The following is a 14339-nucleotide window of genomic DNA, read 5'->3' on the forward strand; positions in this document are numbered from 1 at the left end:
TCAGATCTCCATGACCAATTGGGCCCGTGTGAGGACGGACCCTGGCAAACAGCTCCGCTCGTTCGAGTTCCACAATCGGGCAATCCCAGAGGATGTGTTCAACATCTTGGTGGTCATGCCCGCAGGTACAATCCGGCCCATCTACTATCAAGCCAAACTCGTGGAGTCTGGCGGCGAAGTTGCCATGGCCGGTGAGGAACTGGCTAATCCAGTGGGAAGGTTGGAGTCTCCTGTTTTGGTGCCTGCAGAATACGTCTGGAAAAAAACTGTAAGTGTGCCGACCCTTGGGGGAGGCGGTCCACCTCGCCTGCCATGCCGCAAATGCGGTCTTGTACACAATGTCACTTGTAGTCTTCCTGTAAGGAACGTCCTCGGATCTCTGCGGTGGTGTCAGATGGACACCGGCGAGTGTTGTGCTGATCACCCTCAAGAGGAGGGTGATCGATCCTCTGACTTGGACGTGCAGATCGAGGGGTAGCACCCCCGCGAGTACGGCAAGCGCGTCAGTAGAAGTTGTGCGGTAGGCTTCGGTAAGCGAGATCAGCGCAAGTTGCTGCCCGCTTAGTAGTGCGCGTCTCACGAGAGTTAAGAAGTTTACTCGGGAATGCCAAATGCTGGAGGCGTAACCGGCAATTCCCATGAAAATTGCGCCGTATGCAACCTTTGTTACTAATAGAACAATAAACAAAACATTAAATGGACGCATGTTGGATTTATATGACAAATCATATTTCGTTCGGCATGCGTCATTTGCACCCGCGACCCGCAATCCGCGCATCGCCTAGCCGAGGTATAGCCTGAAAACAGAACAGGTTCCCTGGTTATGAAGCTCCAAATTCGGTCTGTTTCACAAGTTGTGCGCTGATATAGAATATACACAGAATGCAGACAATGATTTTCAACACTTACAACATTAACCCATGGATACGCCAAGGGTGGTTGCTGCCCGGGTGCCACCCACCCCAAATAAAATATATATTTCTAGTTGAAATATGACAGAAATCAAATAAATGCTGAAACAATTATTTTATCGTCATTAAAATGTATAACTAAACTAATGCCACATTTTACATTTATTAAATAATACATATTATAACATTCTGAATTATAATGTCATCATTATCATCATTATCATCATCGTAAGCTTGAATCTATTCACTGCTGGATGAAGGCCTCTCCAAGCTGATTCCACTTCTCTCGGTCCGGTGCGTTGAACTTTATTATTACATCGATCCAGCGGCCTCTAGGTCTACCTTGCGGACGTTTTGTACCTCTTGGATGCCACTGGATAATTAAATTTGTCGTCCAACTATTGTCCTTTCTTCAAGCTACGTGTCCAGCCCATTTCCATTTGAGGTTTTTAGCAAACTCTATTATATCGCAAACTCTTGTCTGTTCCCTTATAGTCCAGTGTCTGCCAAACTTTTTTTAACGGCACACTGGAATGGGATTTGTTCCGCGGCACACCAAATAAAAATGTCTTAAAAAAGGAAATGTACCTTATTAATATGAATAAAGGAAATCATAGTGTAGGTAATGAAATTGTTCAATATTTTAATATTTATCAATATATTATAATATGTAAGTACCATGCCCCCCACATCCTGAAGCGGGCCCCCAGGATAATTTTTTTGGCGGGCCCCCCTACCTATAACTAAGGATAAAGGCAGTATATTTAGTGTGTTTTTGTATTTTTTAATACATCCATTTGAATTATGGAGTAGTCGAGTATTGATACACAATTGATAATTGTATCGTACACCACATAAACAATAATACAGGCGACTTTTTTTTCTAGTGTTTATCTCACTTATCTGGTCGACTCGCCTAGCCGGACCCCTTCTGAGCCCGCCGGGCACCCAGGCTAAGGCCCTGTCAGCCTCCCCCTTGTGGGGGGCATGGTAAGTACATAGGTGGTAGGTAATAATCAGCGCTCGAAATGGAAAAGTTTACGAACCGGAGCGCTCGACAAATTTTCTGAAGATATTTACATAGTCATCAAATCGTATGTGTATTTTATAAAAATAAGTGTGTCAGATTTTCTATTCTATGGCCTATCTAGCTTAGACGGTCAACATATTTTTTCCACGAGACGGAACGATAGTTTTACAAATTTCACGAGCCGGAACGGCGCTCCGGTGCGTTCCGTTCCATTTCGAGCCCTGGTAATAATTTTATAAGTGAGAACGCGTCTTTAAATTAGATAAGCAAACGCATACCTAACTCCTCATCTACAATCTGCAACCACTCTCGTTTTTTTTTATTTCATTTCCACGAGCGCTGAAAAACCAAATTCGCAGAGATACGACGATCCAAACGGAAACAAAAATTTAAATGCTGCTCTAGCTAATCGAGGATATTGACTCCAAAGAAATTTCTTCTTCAATTTTTTCTTCTTGAAGAATTTGCGCTATGGAATTAGCAATTTCAGTAATTTCTCTGTATTGAAAGGATTTTTAAAAAATGTAGCCATCGATCGGTTCGATAATGGAAAATTGCTGGAATCTATTTTCAAATCGCTCTAAAAGCGTCATAATCATAATCTATTGTATTGTATTGTATTGTATTGTATTGTATTGTATTGTATTGTATTGTATTATATTGTATTGTATTGTATTGTATTATATTGTATTGTATTGTATTTTATTGTATTATATTATATTATATTATATTATATTATATTATATTATATTATATTATATTATATTATATTATATTATATTATATTATATTATATTATATTATATTATATTATATTATATTATATTATATTATATTATATTATATTATATTATATTATATTATATTATATTATATTATATTATATTATATTATATTATATTATATTATATTATATTATATTATATTATATTATATTATATTATATTATATTATATTATATTATATTATATTATATTATATTATATTATATTATATTATATTATATTATATTATATTATATTATATTATATTATATTATATTATATTATATTATATTATATTATATTATATTGCATTGCATTGCATTGCATTGCTCGGGAGATTCTCGGGAGATTATTGGGGACATTCAGATCAAGCATTGCTATCACAAAGCTTGGAAGGCTGAGCATAGTCAACGCGACTGTGAAATGTTAGCTTTTATCGCTTGAGAGTGAGGCAAGCTGTTCGAATGGCCTATCGAACATATTATATGGAATCGGTAGAAGATTGCATTCGTGAAAATCCCAAATCGTTTTGGGATTATATTAAATCATTAAGAAGGGATGGCGGGTAAGCCGATTCGATGAGTTGGAAAGGCAAAGAGGTGACCGGACATGGAGTGGCAGAAGCATTTGCTGGTCACTTCAGGTCTGTCTACGCAAGTAGACTTCCTTATTTGGATGTTGCCTCCACGTCGAGACAGCCATCATGCGGGGCCATTGATATTTTTCCAGTTGATGAGAATGATGTGTTTTTTTTTTTTTTAATTTATTAAAAAACTAAAAAATACTCGCTCTTTGGGACCTGATAACGTCCCTACATTTTTTTTAAGGGGTGTGTTGATTTTGTCAAAGGCCCACTTGCATATATATATATAATCTTACAATGGAGACAGGTATCTTTCCGGAAACGTGGAAGATGTCGAAGGTTACTCCAATCCATGAGTGGTACAGAGTCATCAGTGGAGAATTACAGGTCGGTAGCTGTTCTCTCTGCACCAGCAAAAATTCTTGAGATGATCATGCACAACATGATTTCTCAATATTTATTTATTTCTAAGATTTATAATAAATTAACTTGAGAAATGATCTTGGCATTACGTTTGAGAGTAGACTGACATTTATTAGCCATATAGTTACCATTTGTAACAAGGCGCTTAAAATGTTGGGCTTCGTCATGCGTACTTCCCGGGTCTTTTCGGATGTTACGGTATTAAAACTTTTATTTAATTCTTTAGTTCGAAGCAGACTTGAGAGTGGGTCTATTGTTTGGGCACCGCATCAGTTGAAGTATGGCCTTATGGTGGAGAGGGTTCAGAATAAATTCTTGAGACTCCTTTACTTGAGGTTGTATGGATGCTATCCGTGGCTTTATCCAACCGACTTTCTCTTAGGCATGCTTACATACTGCAGTCTGCAATTTAGAAGAAATCTTTATTTAGCTACGTATTTTTTTCGACTTATACGAGGTATAAATGAGAACTCTGCCATTCTAGGCAGTGTTCACCTGTGTGTCCCTGATAACTATCTTAGAAATAGAGGACATCAGTTGTTTATTCTCCCAAGGTGCAAAACCAACCTGCCACTGGTAATGCCAATTGGGAGGGCGATAACTATGTTCAACGAAATTGCTTCGGGTGTTGATATGTTCCACCTACGCGAGGTTAAATTCTTAAAATAGGGTCAGCTTAACTCATCCGGTGTACTTCCTTGTACCTATCTAATTTATATTTTTTGTATGTACATATTTCTACTGTTTTAACATACTATCTATCTCTATACTGATCTATCTTTTTTTTATGTACTGTTTTATATTTCTTTGTTTCTAAATGTCATGTTGTGAACGTCTTAAACTAATAATTTGTAATGTCCAAAATATGTTAAAAATAAATAAATTGAAATTGAAATTGAATTGCATTGCATTACATTACATTATATTAATTGATCAATGAATGAATCTAACTATCGGCTGTCTCTTTCCATGTAAATGTAAAAAGTTTGCCGACTGCTGGACAAAGCGAATAGCCGATTTTTAGCGGTTGGGAACTTCCGCTGATTTAATCATACGGCAGTAGATTTCAAATTAGGATGAAATTATTAGAATAATCGATCATTATGGGTACGGAATGTGCAATGGTAATTGGCATACATTGTTTGTTTATATGAACACTGAACTAACATAATAATATAGGTACGTATTTTACATAACTAGTATTAGTATTAGCTTATAATCAGTATCTATAGAATTATCTTCAAATGTGTTAATCGTGCCCATTTTTTGAATAATAAAATGCCTAATTCTTGTCAAATTTGGATCACAGAGATTATAAAAATAAATATATTTTTAATCGGAAATATTTCACTATAATATAATGTTAACATAAATTTTACTAATGGTTTTACAAATGCGTTTAAAAATTAATAAAACTAAAAAATCTTAACACCACTGCACATGGATGTACTGAAATATACTATATTTTAAAACATTAGATCGAGAGGTTTAAAAGAATAAGTACTATTTTATGTAATAAAAATACTTTATGCAGTAATAAAATTTTTAAAATAGATATAAAGGATAATAAGGCTTCAAAATTATATAAATAGATTATCTACAACGCTTAAGAGCATACTTCAGTGAAACGGCTAATAATTTTCAGCAATAGGTGGGACGTAATTTTGATTGCGTTGCCAGTCGGAGAGCGATAGTCGACCTGTGAGCACATCAATTTGTTTGAGGAATTAATTCCTAAATCTGTAAAGATGACTAAAAAACGTTACGTATGTACTCAAAAAACAAAACATGTCAATGAATATATTATTTTTATTACTTAAATAACAATAAACATAACATTAAATGTACGCATGTTGAATTTTTATGACAAATTATGTTTTGTTCGTCACGCGTCGTTTGCACAATCTGCGCGTCGCGTAGTCACGATCGTTTTAGAGACCATGCCTCAGCTGAAGTATAGCCTTAAGGAATGTCCCGGATTATGCTCTGAAAATACCATAAAATGTGGGCCCTTAAAGAAAGAGTTTAGAAAATAACAAAACCTTTAGTGAAGCGAACGCACCGTCTACTTCATTGAAAGTCTGTGCTTTCAAACGTTGTGATATTTGTGTTACTGTATATTATATTGTAGGTATAACCCGCCTACACCCACGGGACGTCTCTGACAACAAACATAGTATTGGCTAGATATCGCGTTTATTAACTGTAAGTGTCGGCTTTTGTGTCACACTGTTCAGTAAAATATGAATAAATTATTTGTTATAAATTTTGGACCTAGATGCGCTGTGATACAGAACCAACCACGAAGGTCATAGAACAATGGTATCACCATTTTTAGCGAACCTAACAATATTTTAAAACGACCGCCGGTAAACTTATGTGGGTACCTACCTAATAATTACGCAACATAGAGAGTCTCCTCCACAGGCCGTGGCACTGCAAATCTTGGTTCATATTTATCTTTTTTTCTTTGACCACTCCTCAGAACATATCATGGGGATGCTGCCAAAAGTTGGCAAGTCGTAATTTATTTATGGGGGAGAGGCATGCCAGCAGAGAACCTAGCGGAAAAATACGAAGCTTGCAATTTGAGATTTTTTTTTGATAATTTACAATTTCAACTGTATTAGGTATTTAATAAATATGTATCTGAAAACATTTAAAAGCTTTTTTATTTTTTTTTTAATTCAAAGATAAACTTACAATTGTAAAAAAAAAAAAATGTCAATTCGTTGTAGGGCCACATCTTATTATTACATTATATTTTATGATCGTATTTATTATTGAAATTTAGTTTATTAAGTTTTCAATTTTTCGTCGTGTAGATTTTTGACTAATTCATCGTTTTAATATTTTTTATATTTATTTAAAAAAAATGATTTTTATAAAAATATAAATGTGTATAACTTGAAATCTTTTTTATTTATATCATATCGAGCTTTTATTTATATTATATTTTATGTATTTTTCCGCTAGGCTCTCTGCTGGCATGCCTCTCCCCCTTAAGTGCGGCTCCCAATATCTTTTGACAAATAATATAACTAGGTATTTTCTTTCCCCATTATTTTTTTTTCTTATAATATGTATTTTTACTTTATAATTATATCAAATAAAATTTGTGTAGAAATGTAATTAAATTTGAATTTGTGTATTTATTACGTGGCTAAAATCCAGAATGTGGCTCTCGTTGAGCTCATGTATGCCCATCCCTGGTAAATAAATGCATGCTAGAAAAAAAATCAAGGTCATCCGATAGAACATGCACATAAAGCACAAAAAAGTACCATTATGCCTGATTCTAGACGGCATGTCAAACTTCAAATTGCAATTATTCCATAACGTGATTTCGAGACTTTCCTTTTGACAGTAGCCCAGTGCTCGAAATAGAAAATTTTACGAACCGGAACGCTCAATATTTTTTCAAAAAATATTTCAGTTTTACATAATGTACTTTATAAAACATTTTCATCACCACATTCGCCCGAATCAGTTGTTTGTGACATCAAAATATATATTAATAATATAAGTTTACGAAATCGTTTACAAAATCATAACATTAATATACATATATAAAATATCTAAATGTACCTATATGAATCTAATTGGAGTAGGAAACATAAAAATACATGAAATAATGGACAAACCAATACAATTTCCCATTGGTTTCGTCAGTAGTTTGAATACATTATACATGTAAAACTGAGTGTAGATGGAAACATGAGTGAAGATACCTTGTCGCAATTGATTTTTGGGTTTTTACCACGTGTACTTCTTCCTTCTTTCCTCGACATGTTATAATATAATTATTATGTTTGATTATGATATCTCTTGATAATGGCCTCTGCAACTAGCCCGAAACGTCGAGCAAAGAAGGAAGAAGCACACGCGGTGAAAACCCAAAAATCAATTAAGATGACAAACAACCGTGAAAGTCTCAAACAGAAGATACCTTGGTAAAACCAAGACATGCTACTTTATTCAAAGGTCTGATTTTTAGTAAATTGGAAATATTTTGATTAAACTATTTTTTAATTAAATCAAAATTCAACTTAAATAAGTACGAAAAAGCAAGAGCATGTTCATAATAAATTAATTTAATAAAATTAGGTATTTAATTAATACACAAGTTTTACGAATGTAGCATTCTTTATTAAATATGCATACTTTTAAAAAACCTCAGACTTATAAATATTAGAAAAAAAAATATAAATATTTTCAACATGTGGGCATGTGGGATAATTTATTCTAATATGTTTCTGATGTTGAAATTATTGATTTATTATTGTGTATATACTATTATGTTCATATAATAATCGGTTGAAGTACGGCCTTAAGCCTCGTTGACACGATCCAAGTACATTTGGACCGAGTGCCACCCAAGTGACAGCTTCATACTAATTGTTCCTATCCAAGCGAACTTGGATGAGTAGGACGCGGTCCAATAGCTTGGATAGGAATAATTAGTATGAAGATGTCTCATACGAGTGCACTTAGATGGCACTCGGTTCAAGTGTACATGGATCGTACTTGGATCGTGTCAACGCGCTTTTATGGTGGAGAGAGACTCCTTTACTTTCGGCTGTATGGATATTATCCGTGGCTCTATCCGACTGCCTTTCTTATAGGTATGCTTACATACTGTAGCATAAAATTTAGAAGGGATCTTTATATAGCTACATATTTTTCCGACTTATACGCGGCGTAAATGTGAACTCTATTCTTGGTAGTGTTGGCCTCTGTGTCTCTGATAATTACCTTAGGAATCGAGTGCATCCGTTGTTTGTTTTCCCAAGGTGCAGAACTAACCTGCCATTAGTGATGCCAATTGGAAGAGCAATAACCATGTTTAATGAAATCGATATATTCCACTTACGTGAGGGTGAATGTATGTGGAAGTTGTTTTATAAGTTTTTAAGATAGGGTCTATCAATGTTCACTCTGTGTGCTTCCATTTTCTTTTACTTTTATTTTTGTTATTTTATTTTATTTCTTATTTATTACTTATTGTATTATTAACTCACATTTCTCTGTATTTTTATTTAAAAAAATGTTAACACTTGTTTTATGTCATGTCGTGAACGGTTTGAATTTATAATTTGTTATGTTCATTATATGTAAAATAAATAAATTTGAAATTGAATTGAAATTTGAATTTGAAAAACGACATTTTTAGTGCCTTTATAAGAATGTAGAGAATATTCTAAAAGTAAATAGTATCATGATACCTACTTTTGTATTTCATAAACCATCTACTACCTACACTCCACAGGGATTTTATGAGAACCTAATACATTCGCCTAGTATGAAAATATCATTTATTCATTATTTAAACTTAATAATGCGAAAATTTTAAAAGAAATTGCGATTACCATGTAGGTACTATTAAAAAATAATCAAAAACAATTTTCTTTAATAATTGATTATAAAGCAATATACCTACATGAGTTTATGAGTGCCTAATAAATTTCCCAGTGCATCGACAAGAATGTAGTGAATATTTTAAAAGTGATTACATTATGATCTATACCAGTGCTCCGCAACCGGTGCGCCGCGAGACGATGCTAGGTGTGCCGCGGTGCAATACCCAAATTTGCTGGTAATATATTTGAGAACCTGCATGAACTTAATAAAACAATGCAAGGTCAGAGTGAAAATATATTGACGTGCTCTGATAAATTAGAAGAATTCAAAAATACTCGAACTTTGGCAGGAGTTAAGACAAGGATTTCTACAAATATTCCAAAGGAACTACCAGGCCACTATTGAAAACAAGCAATTAATTTTGGATCCGTCTCAAAAACTTTTAACTTTGCTGCAAAAGAAATTTCATCAGTACTTTCATACAATCAATGCAACTGGAGACGAAACCCTTTTGCAACCAATGCCAAAAATTCTATAGAAGCGCTTTTCCTATAGATTCGAGAGGAATTTGCTGAATTGATTAACGATGGGACGCTAAAACTGAACTTCGCCAATGTTACATTGGCTATTTTCTGGATTTCAGTTAATAAAAAATATCCTCGGATTTCCGACAAAGCTATCGCAGTTCAGCTCCTATGTTCGAGTCAAAAAAAGTCGCCTGCTTACTGCGCTGGTATTATTAGTTTAATACATAAGATTGTAGGATACAATTTTATTATTTTTGTGTCAATACTCGACAAATAATTATTCCTAACCCGACAACTAACCATAATTATATTAATATAATTTATAACCATACAAAAAATCGCTAAACAAAACCATTAATTTTACCTCGAAAACTATTTGAAAAACACTATTTTAGAGTATCACACTGTCGTTAACCATAGGGATAGGTAGAGGGGACCCGCCAAAGATCTTGGCTTGGGGTCCCCCTTCAGGATGTAGGGTCCATGTTTTGGTGTATAAATTGTTTTACGTGTGGTGTGCCGCGGACTTCTGGGAAGACCTTTGGTGTGCCGGGGTGGGAAAAGGTTGCGGAGCACTGATCTATACCACACTTTTGTTTTCTAGGATCGAGTAATTCAAAAAAATATTTATGGCGATCGACTGATATCACTTGTAATTATATCATGCGAGAACAATAAAACCCCATTTTTATAATTCAAATACCTATGTATTTTGAAAACAGATATTTTATTTAAAAAAAAAATAACGATACAGAAACATCGAATTAACACAATAACATAGGTACTTAAGTAATATTATTATGTCTTTCACTTCTAAAAAAAATAAGTAGGTAAACATTGACTGTAATTTCGACATAGTTGCACAATTTACCTGTATATCAAATATTAGAAATTTTGTAGTAGCCAAGATGCAACCCTTCGCCAGGAAACACATTTAAAATAAATTCTATACAATATGAATTATCATTTAATTACATCATCAATATCATATCACATCAATTGCATCGCACAACCATGTATTTTAAAATTTAAATATTCTTTGAGGAAAATAGCACCACAGGCGACTTTTTTACTATTCTTGCAAATTTGTTGGTTGTGTTTTTCTTACTTAACTGGTCGACCCGCTACGCCGGGCTCCCCTCAGGCTAGAGCCCTGTCAGATCCCCCCCCTTGTGGGAGCTATGCCTGCTGGTGTGTAATGCAATGATAACTGATAAAAGTGGGTACTGTTGCCTCATTTTTACATAAAGTAATAAACCCAACATGATTCCCAACCATAGCAGGAACTCCATCAGTCGGTACCGATACTAGTTTATGAATAGGAAATCGAGTACGATTAATATTCGACTTAAATGCATTAAATATATCTTCTCTTTTGGATCGTTCCTCCATTTGTAAAACTGTTAATATTTCTTCTGAAGCAAACATGTCTTTAAAAACCAATCGAATAAAAACGCATAGTTGTGCAATATCCGTGTAATCTACCGACTCGTCAAATTGAAAGGATAGGAATTTACATTTATTTTATTAATGTTTTCCAAGTTCTTCCAAGTTCTCATCACTTGTGTTCTTCGCATGAGTGTATTTCTTGACAATGATATGTAAGAGAAGAGATAAGAACTTCTTCTTTCTTTCTTTTGCCATATCCGCCCCTTAGCTGGAGCATATGGACACCACGCGGCGCCTCCAAGAATCCCTGTCGCTCGCCAGTCTTCTTGCTTCGTTCCAGGTCAAACCAGCATCCCGTAGCTCCGCCGTATACACTCTGTAGATTGTATTTAGCGGCCTTCCAGGACGCCGGAATCCGGTCGGCTCTAAGAACAGGCAAGCCAGGTTGAAGTTCTCTTCTGGCATCCGCAGCACGTGGCCGAGCCAGGTCCAACGTCGCCTCTTCACTTTCAGCGTGATGAGAGGCTGCTTGGTGCGTTCTCTTATCTCCTCGTTGCTCTTAAAATCATACCGCACACCCAGTATTCGTCGCAAACATCTGTTTTCGAATCTCAGTATACGGTTGCTCTGAGCCTTCGTAAGGTGCCATGATTCGCTACCGTAAAGCAGCACCGTCAGAATGCAAGCGTCGAATAGGCGGCATTTGGTTTTGACCGAGTACAATCGTGAGTCCCAGACATTCCGCATCGAGTTGAATGTTGCTCCAGCCATTCCCATTCGGATAGCGAGCTCTTTCTGCAAAATGCCATCTACCGAGATGTGTACCCCCAGGTACACGAAGCTGTCGACGCTCTGGATGTTTTGTCCGTCGCTAATCAGAGGGAAATCTGGATCAGGAGAGGTACTATTACACAAGACGTTAGTTTTCTTCGCGTTGATTTTCAAACCAACGCGAGAGGAGTTGTTATGCAACCTGTCGATTGTCTCATGAATGCCCTCGATTGAGTTGTCGAATAGGACAGCGTCATCAGCGTATTCCAGGTCGCATAGCTTCACCATGGGGGTAACAGGTATGCCTCGGTCGGGTGGTATTGACTTCCGTAGTATGAAGTCAAAGAGAATGATGAAGAGAAACGGTGCAAGGACACAACCCTGTCTGACTCCGGTCGTGACCCCGAACCATTCCGTGACAGTGTCTCCAATTCTGACACAGTATTCGCTATTCTCGTGTAGGCTTTTGATTATGGCAATGATCTTGGGAGGGATCCCGTATGCTCCCAGTATCATCCAGAGGGAGGGGCGGTGCGGACTGTCGAAGCCTTCTTATAATCCAAAAAGCAGCAAGCCATCGGACTGTTCGGCTCATGGCTCTGCTGGAGAAGACATCGAAGGTTGTGGATTTGGTCTGCACACGCTCGACCAGGTAGAAACCCGGCTTGGTTTTTCCTGAGGACGTGCATTATTGGGTCCCTTATTCTTATCAAGAGGATGTTTGCCAAAATCTTTCCCGGATCACTGAGTAGCGTAATGCCTCGGTAATTGTCGCAGCTTAGAGGGTCACCTTTTTTGTGAAGTGTGATGATTCCACCGTTCACCCAGTCCTTTGGACAGCGCTCTTCTTCCCACACCTTTGTCATCAGATGAAACATAGGGTGCAGGATTCCGCTCAGGCTGTACTTGAGGAATTCAGGATGTATCCCGTCTCCCCCCGGTGCCGTTCCGTTCTTGAGCCTTTTCACAGCCGATTTTATCTCGGTGTGCGTGGGCGGGCAATCGGAAGTGTCGGTCGCTCGGGGAATGTCCAAAAATAAAGCTTCCGCAGATATGTCAAAGAGATCCAAAGGGGGTGGGCGGTTCAGCACTCCGCAGAAATGATTCTTCCAAATCTTCTTGACGCAGTCTGCGTCAGACTCTATTGCTCCACTGGGACCACGAATGGCTCCGGGAGTCGGTGGTCGCCTGCCGCAGACTTCACGGGTGATTCGGAATACTTTCCTGGTGTCATTTCTGCTTGCTGCCTCCTCTGCCGCTTCAATTTGCCGGTTCATAAAATTGCGCTTGTCCAACCGCACGGATCGTTTGACTACCCTGTCTTGGATCTGGTAGTCAGTCCGGTGGTCCTCGGTTCGGTCGGGGTCTGTCTCCTAGTCTCTCAGGGCTTTCAGCCTGGCTCGTTTTCCAATTTCAACCCACGTTTCGTCAGACATCCACCTTGGCTGCTCACTCCTTCCGGTACCAAGGACGGTACGGGCCGACGACACAATCGCACTCTTTATGAGGCTCCAGTCCGCCTCAATGAGGTCGGATTCAGATGTGTGCCACTCGTAGATACGATCTACACTATCTCGTACAGCAGTTTCGAAGTTTTCAATTTGTTCGCGCTTTGGAGGTCTCGCCTGGCGACTAAGTTTTACTCGGATGTTTCCAATGAGTAATTCATGATCGCTATGGATATCGGCACCTCTGTAACTACGCACGTCGAGAAGTTCCTTTCGGTGCTTCCAGCTGTATAAGAAGTGGTCAATCTGCGTCCTAGTGCGTACATCAGGAGACGTCCACGTATATTTGTGAATGTCTTTGTGGGGAAAAATAGTGCCTCCGATGGCGAGCTCGTTCAGAGTGGCGAATTCTACGAGCCGCTCACCATTATTGTTGGGGTCACCAAGGCCGTGTCGTCCCATCACCGTGGGGCCAAGCACCGGGTCTGCTCCTACTCTCGCATTGTAATCCACCATTACAATCACGCGGTTTCTTCGGGGGATGGCGGAGACTGCTGCGTGGAGAGAATCGTAGAAGGCATCCTTTATCTGCGCGTCGGCATCCTCGGTGGGGGCGTAGCACTGAAAGACGGTCAAGGAGCTATCAGTCTTGAAGGAGGCACGTATCAGTCTCTCCGAGATTTGTTCCCCTTTCACGAGGCAACGGGCCGCTCTCTTTGACATCAATACTGCCACTCCCTGGCGATGATATTGCTCCTGACCTGAGTAGACAATAGAGTAACCCTCAATCAACTTTCTCCCGGCTCCTTTCCAGCGCACTTCGCTCAGCCCTAGGATGTCCACACCGCAGGTGTGCATGATGCGTGTGGCGTGCAGGTCCTTTCCGGGGGTACGCAGGGTGCGAACATTATGTCCCAATGCGCATATTCGAGTTATTAGAGTGGATTACTCTACCTGTTTCATTGTCCATTTCCATGCAAGGTCGTTGTTTTACAGAGCCGGTTGTCGTCCGAGGCTGCTGTGAAGGTGTTGTGTTAATCTGTTTCATTTAAGGAGGCAAGGTGATTAGCCCAGCGCTCCCGAGGCCTGAGCCACGAGGGCCCTGAGGATCAGCTCGACCGGGTTTTTTTGT

General features: G+C 38.0%; 1 protein-coding gene across 1 annotated transcript; it reads right to left on the reverse strand.

The window, feature by feature from the left end:
• Positions 1-5910: 5910 nt before the first annotated feature.
• On the reverse strand, positions 5911-13930 carry LOC147070250 (protein CFDP2-like). The gene is made up of 2 exons (XM_085949926.1): positions 13532-13930; positions 5911-5940 (listed from the first exon to the last, which is right to left on the reverse strand). The coding sequence occupies exons 1-2, from the start codon at positions 13928-13930 to the stop codon at positions 5911-5913; spliced, it is 429 nt and encodes a 142-aa protein (XP_085806052.1).
• Between the last annotated feature and the right edge of the window lie 409 nt (positions 13931-14339).

Source organism: Rhyacophila brunnea, unplaced genomic scaffold (assembly GCF_057557595.1).
Source record: "Rhyacophila brunnea isolate RB1 unplaced genomic scaffold, BYU_Rbru_1.0 scaffold_22, whole genome shotgun sequence".
NCBI classification, from domain to species: Eukaryota; Metazoa; Arthropoda; class Insecta; order Trichoptera; family Rhyacophilidae; genus Rhyacophila; species Rhyacophila brunnea.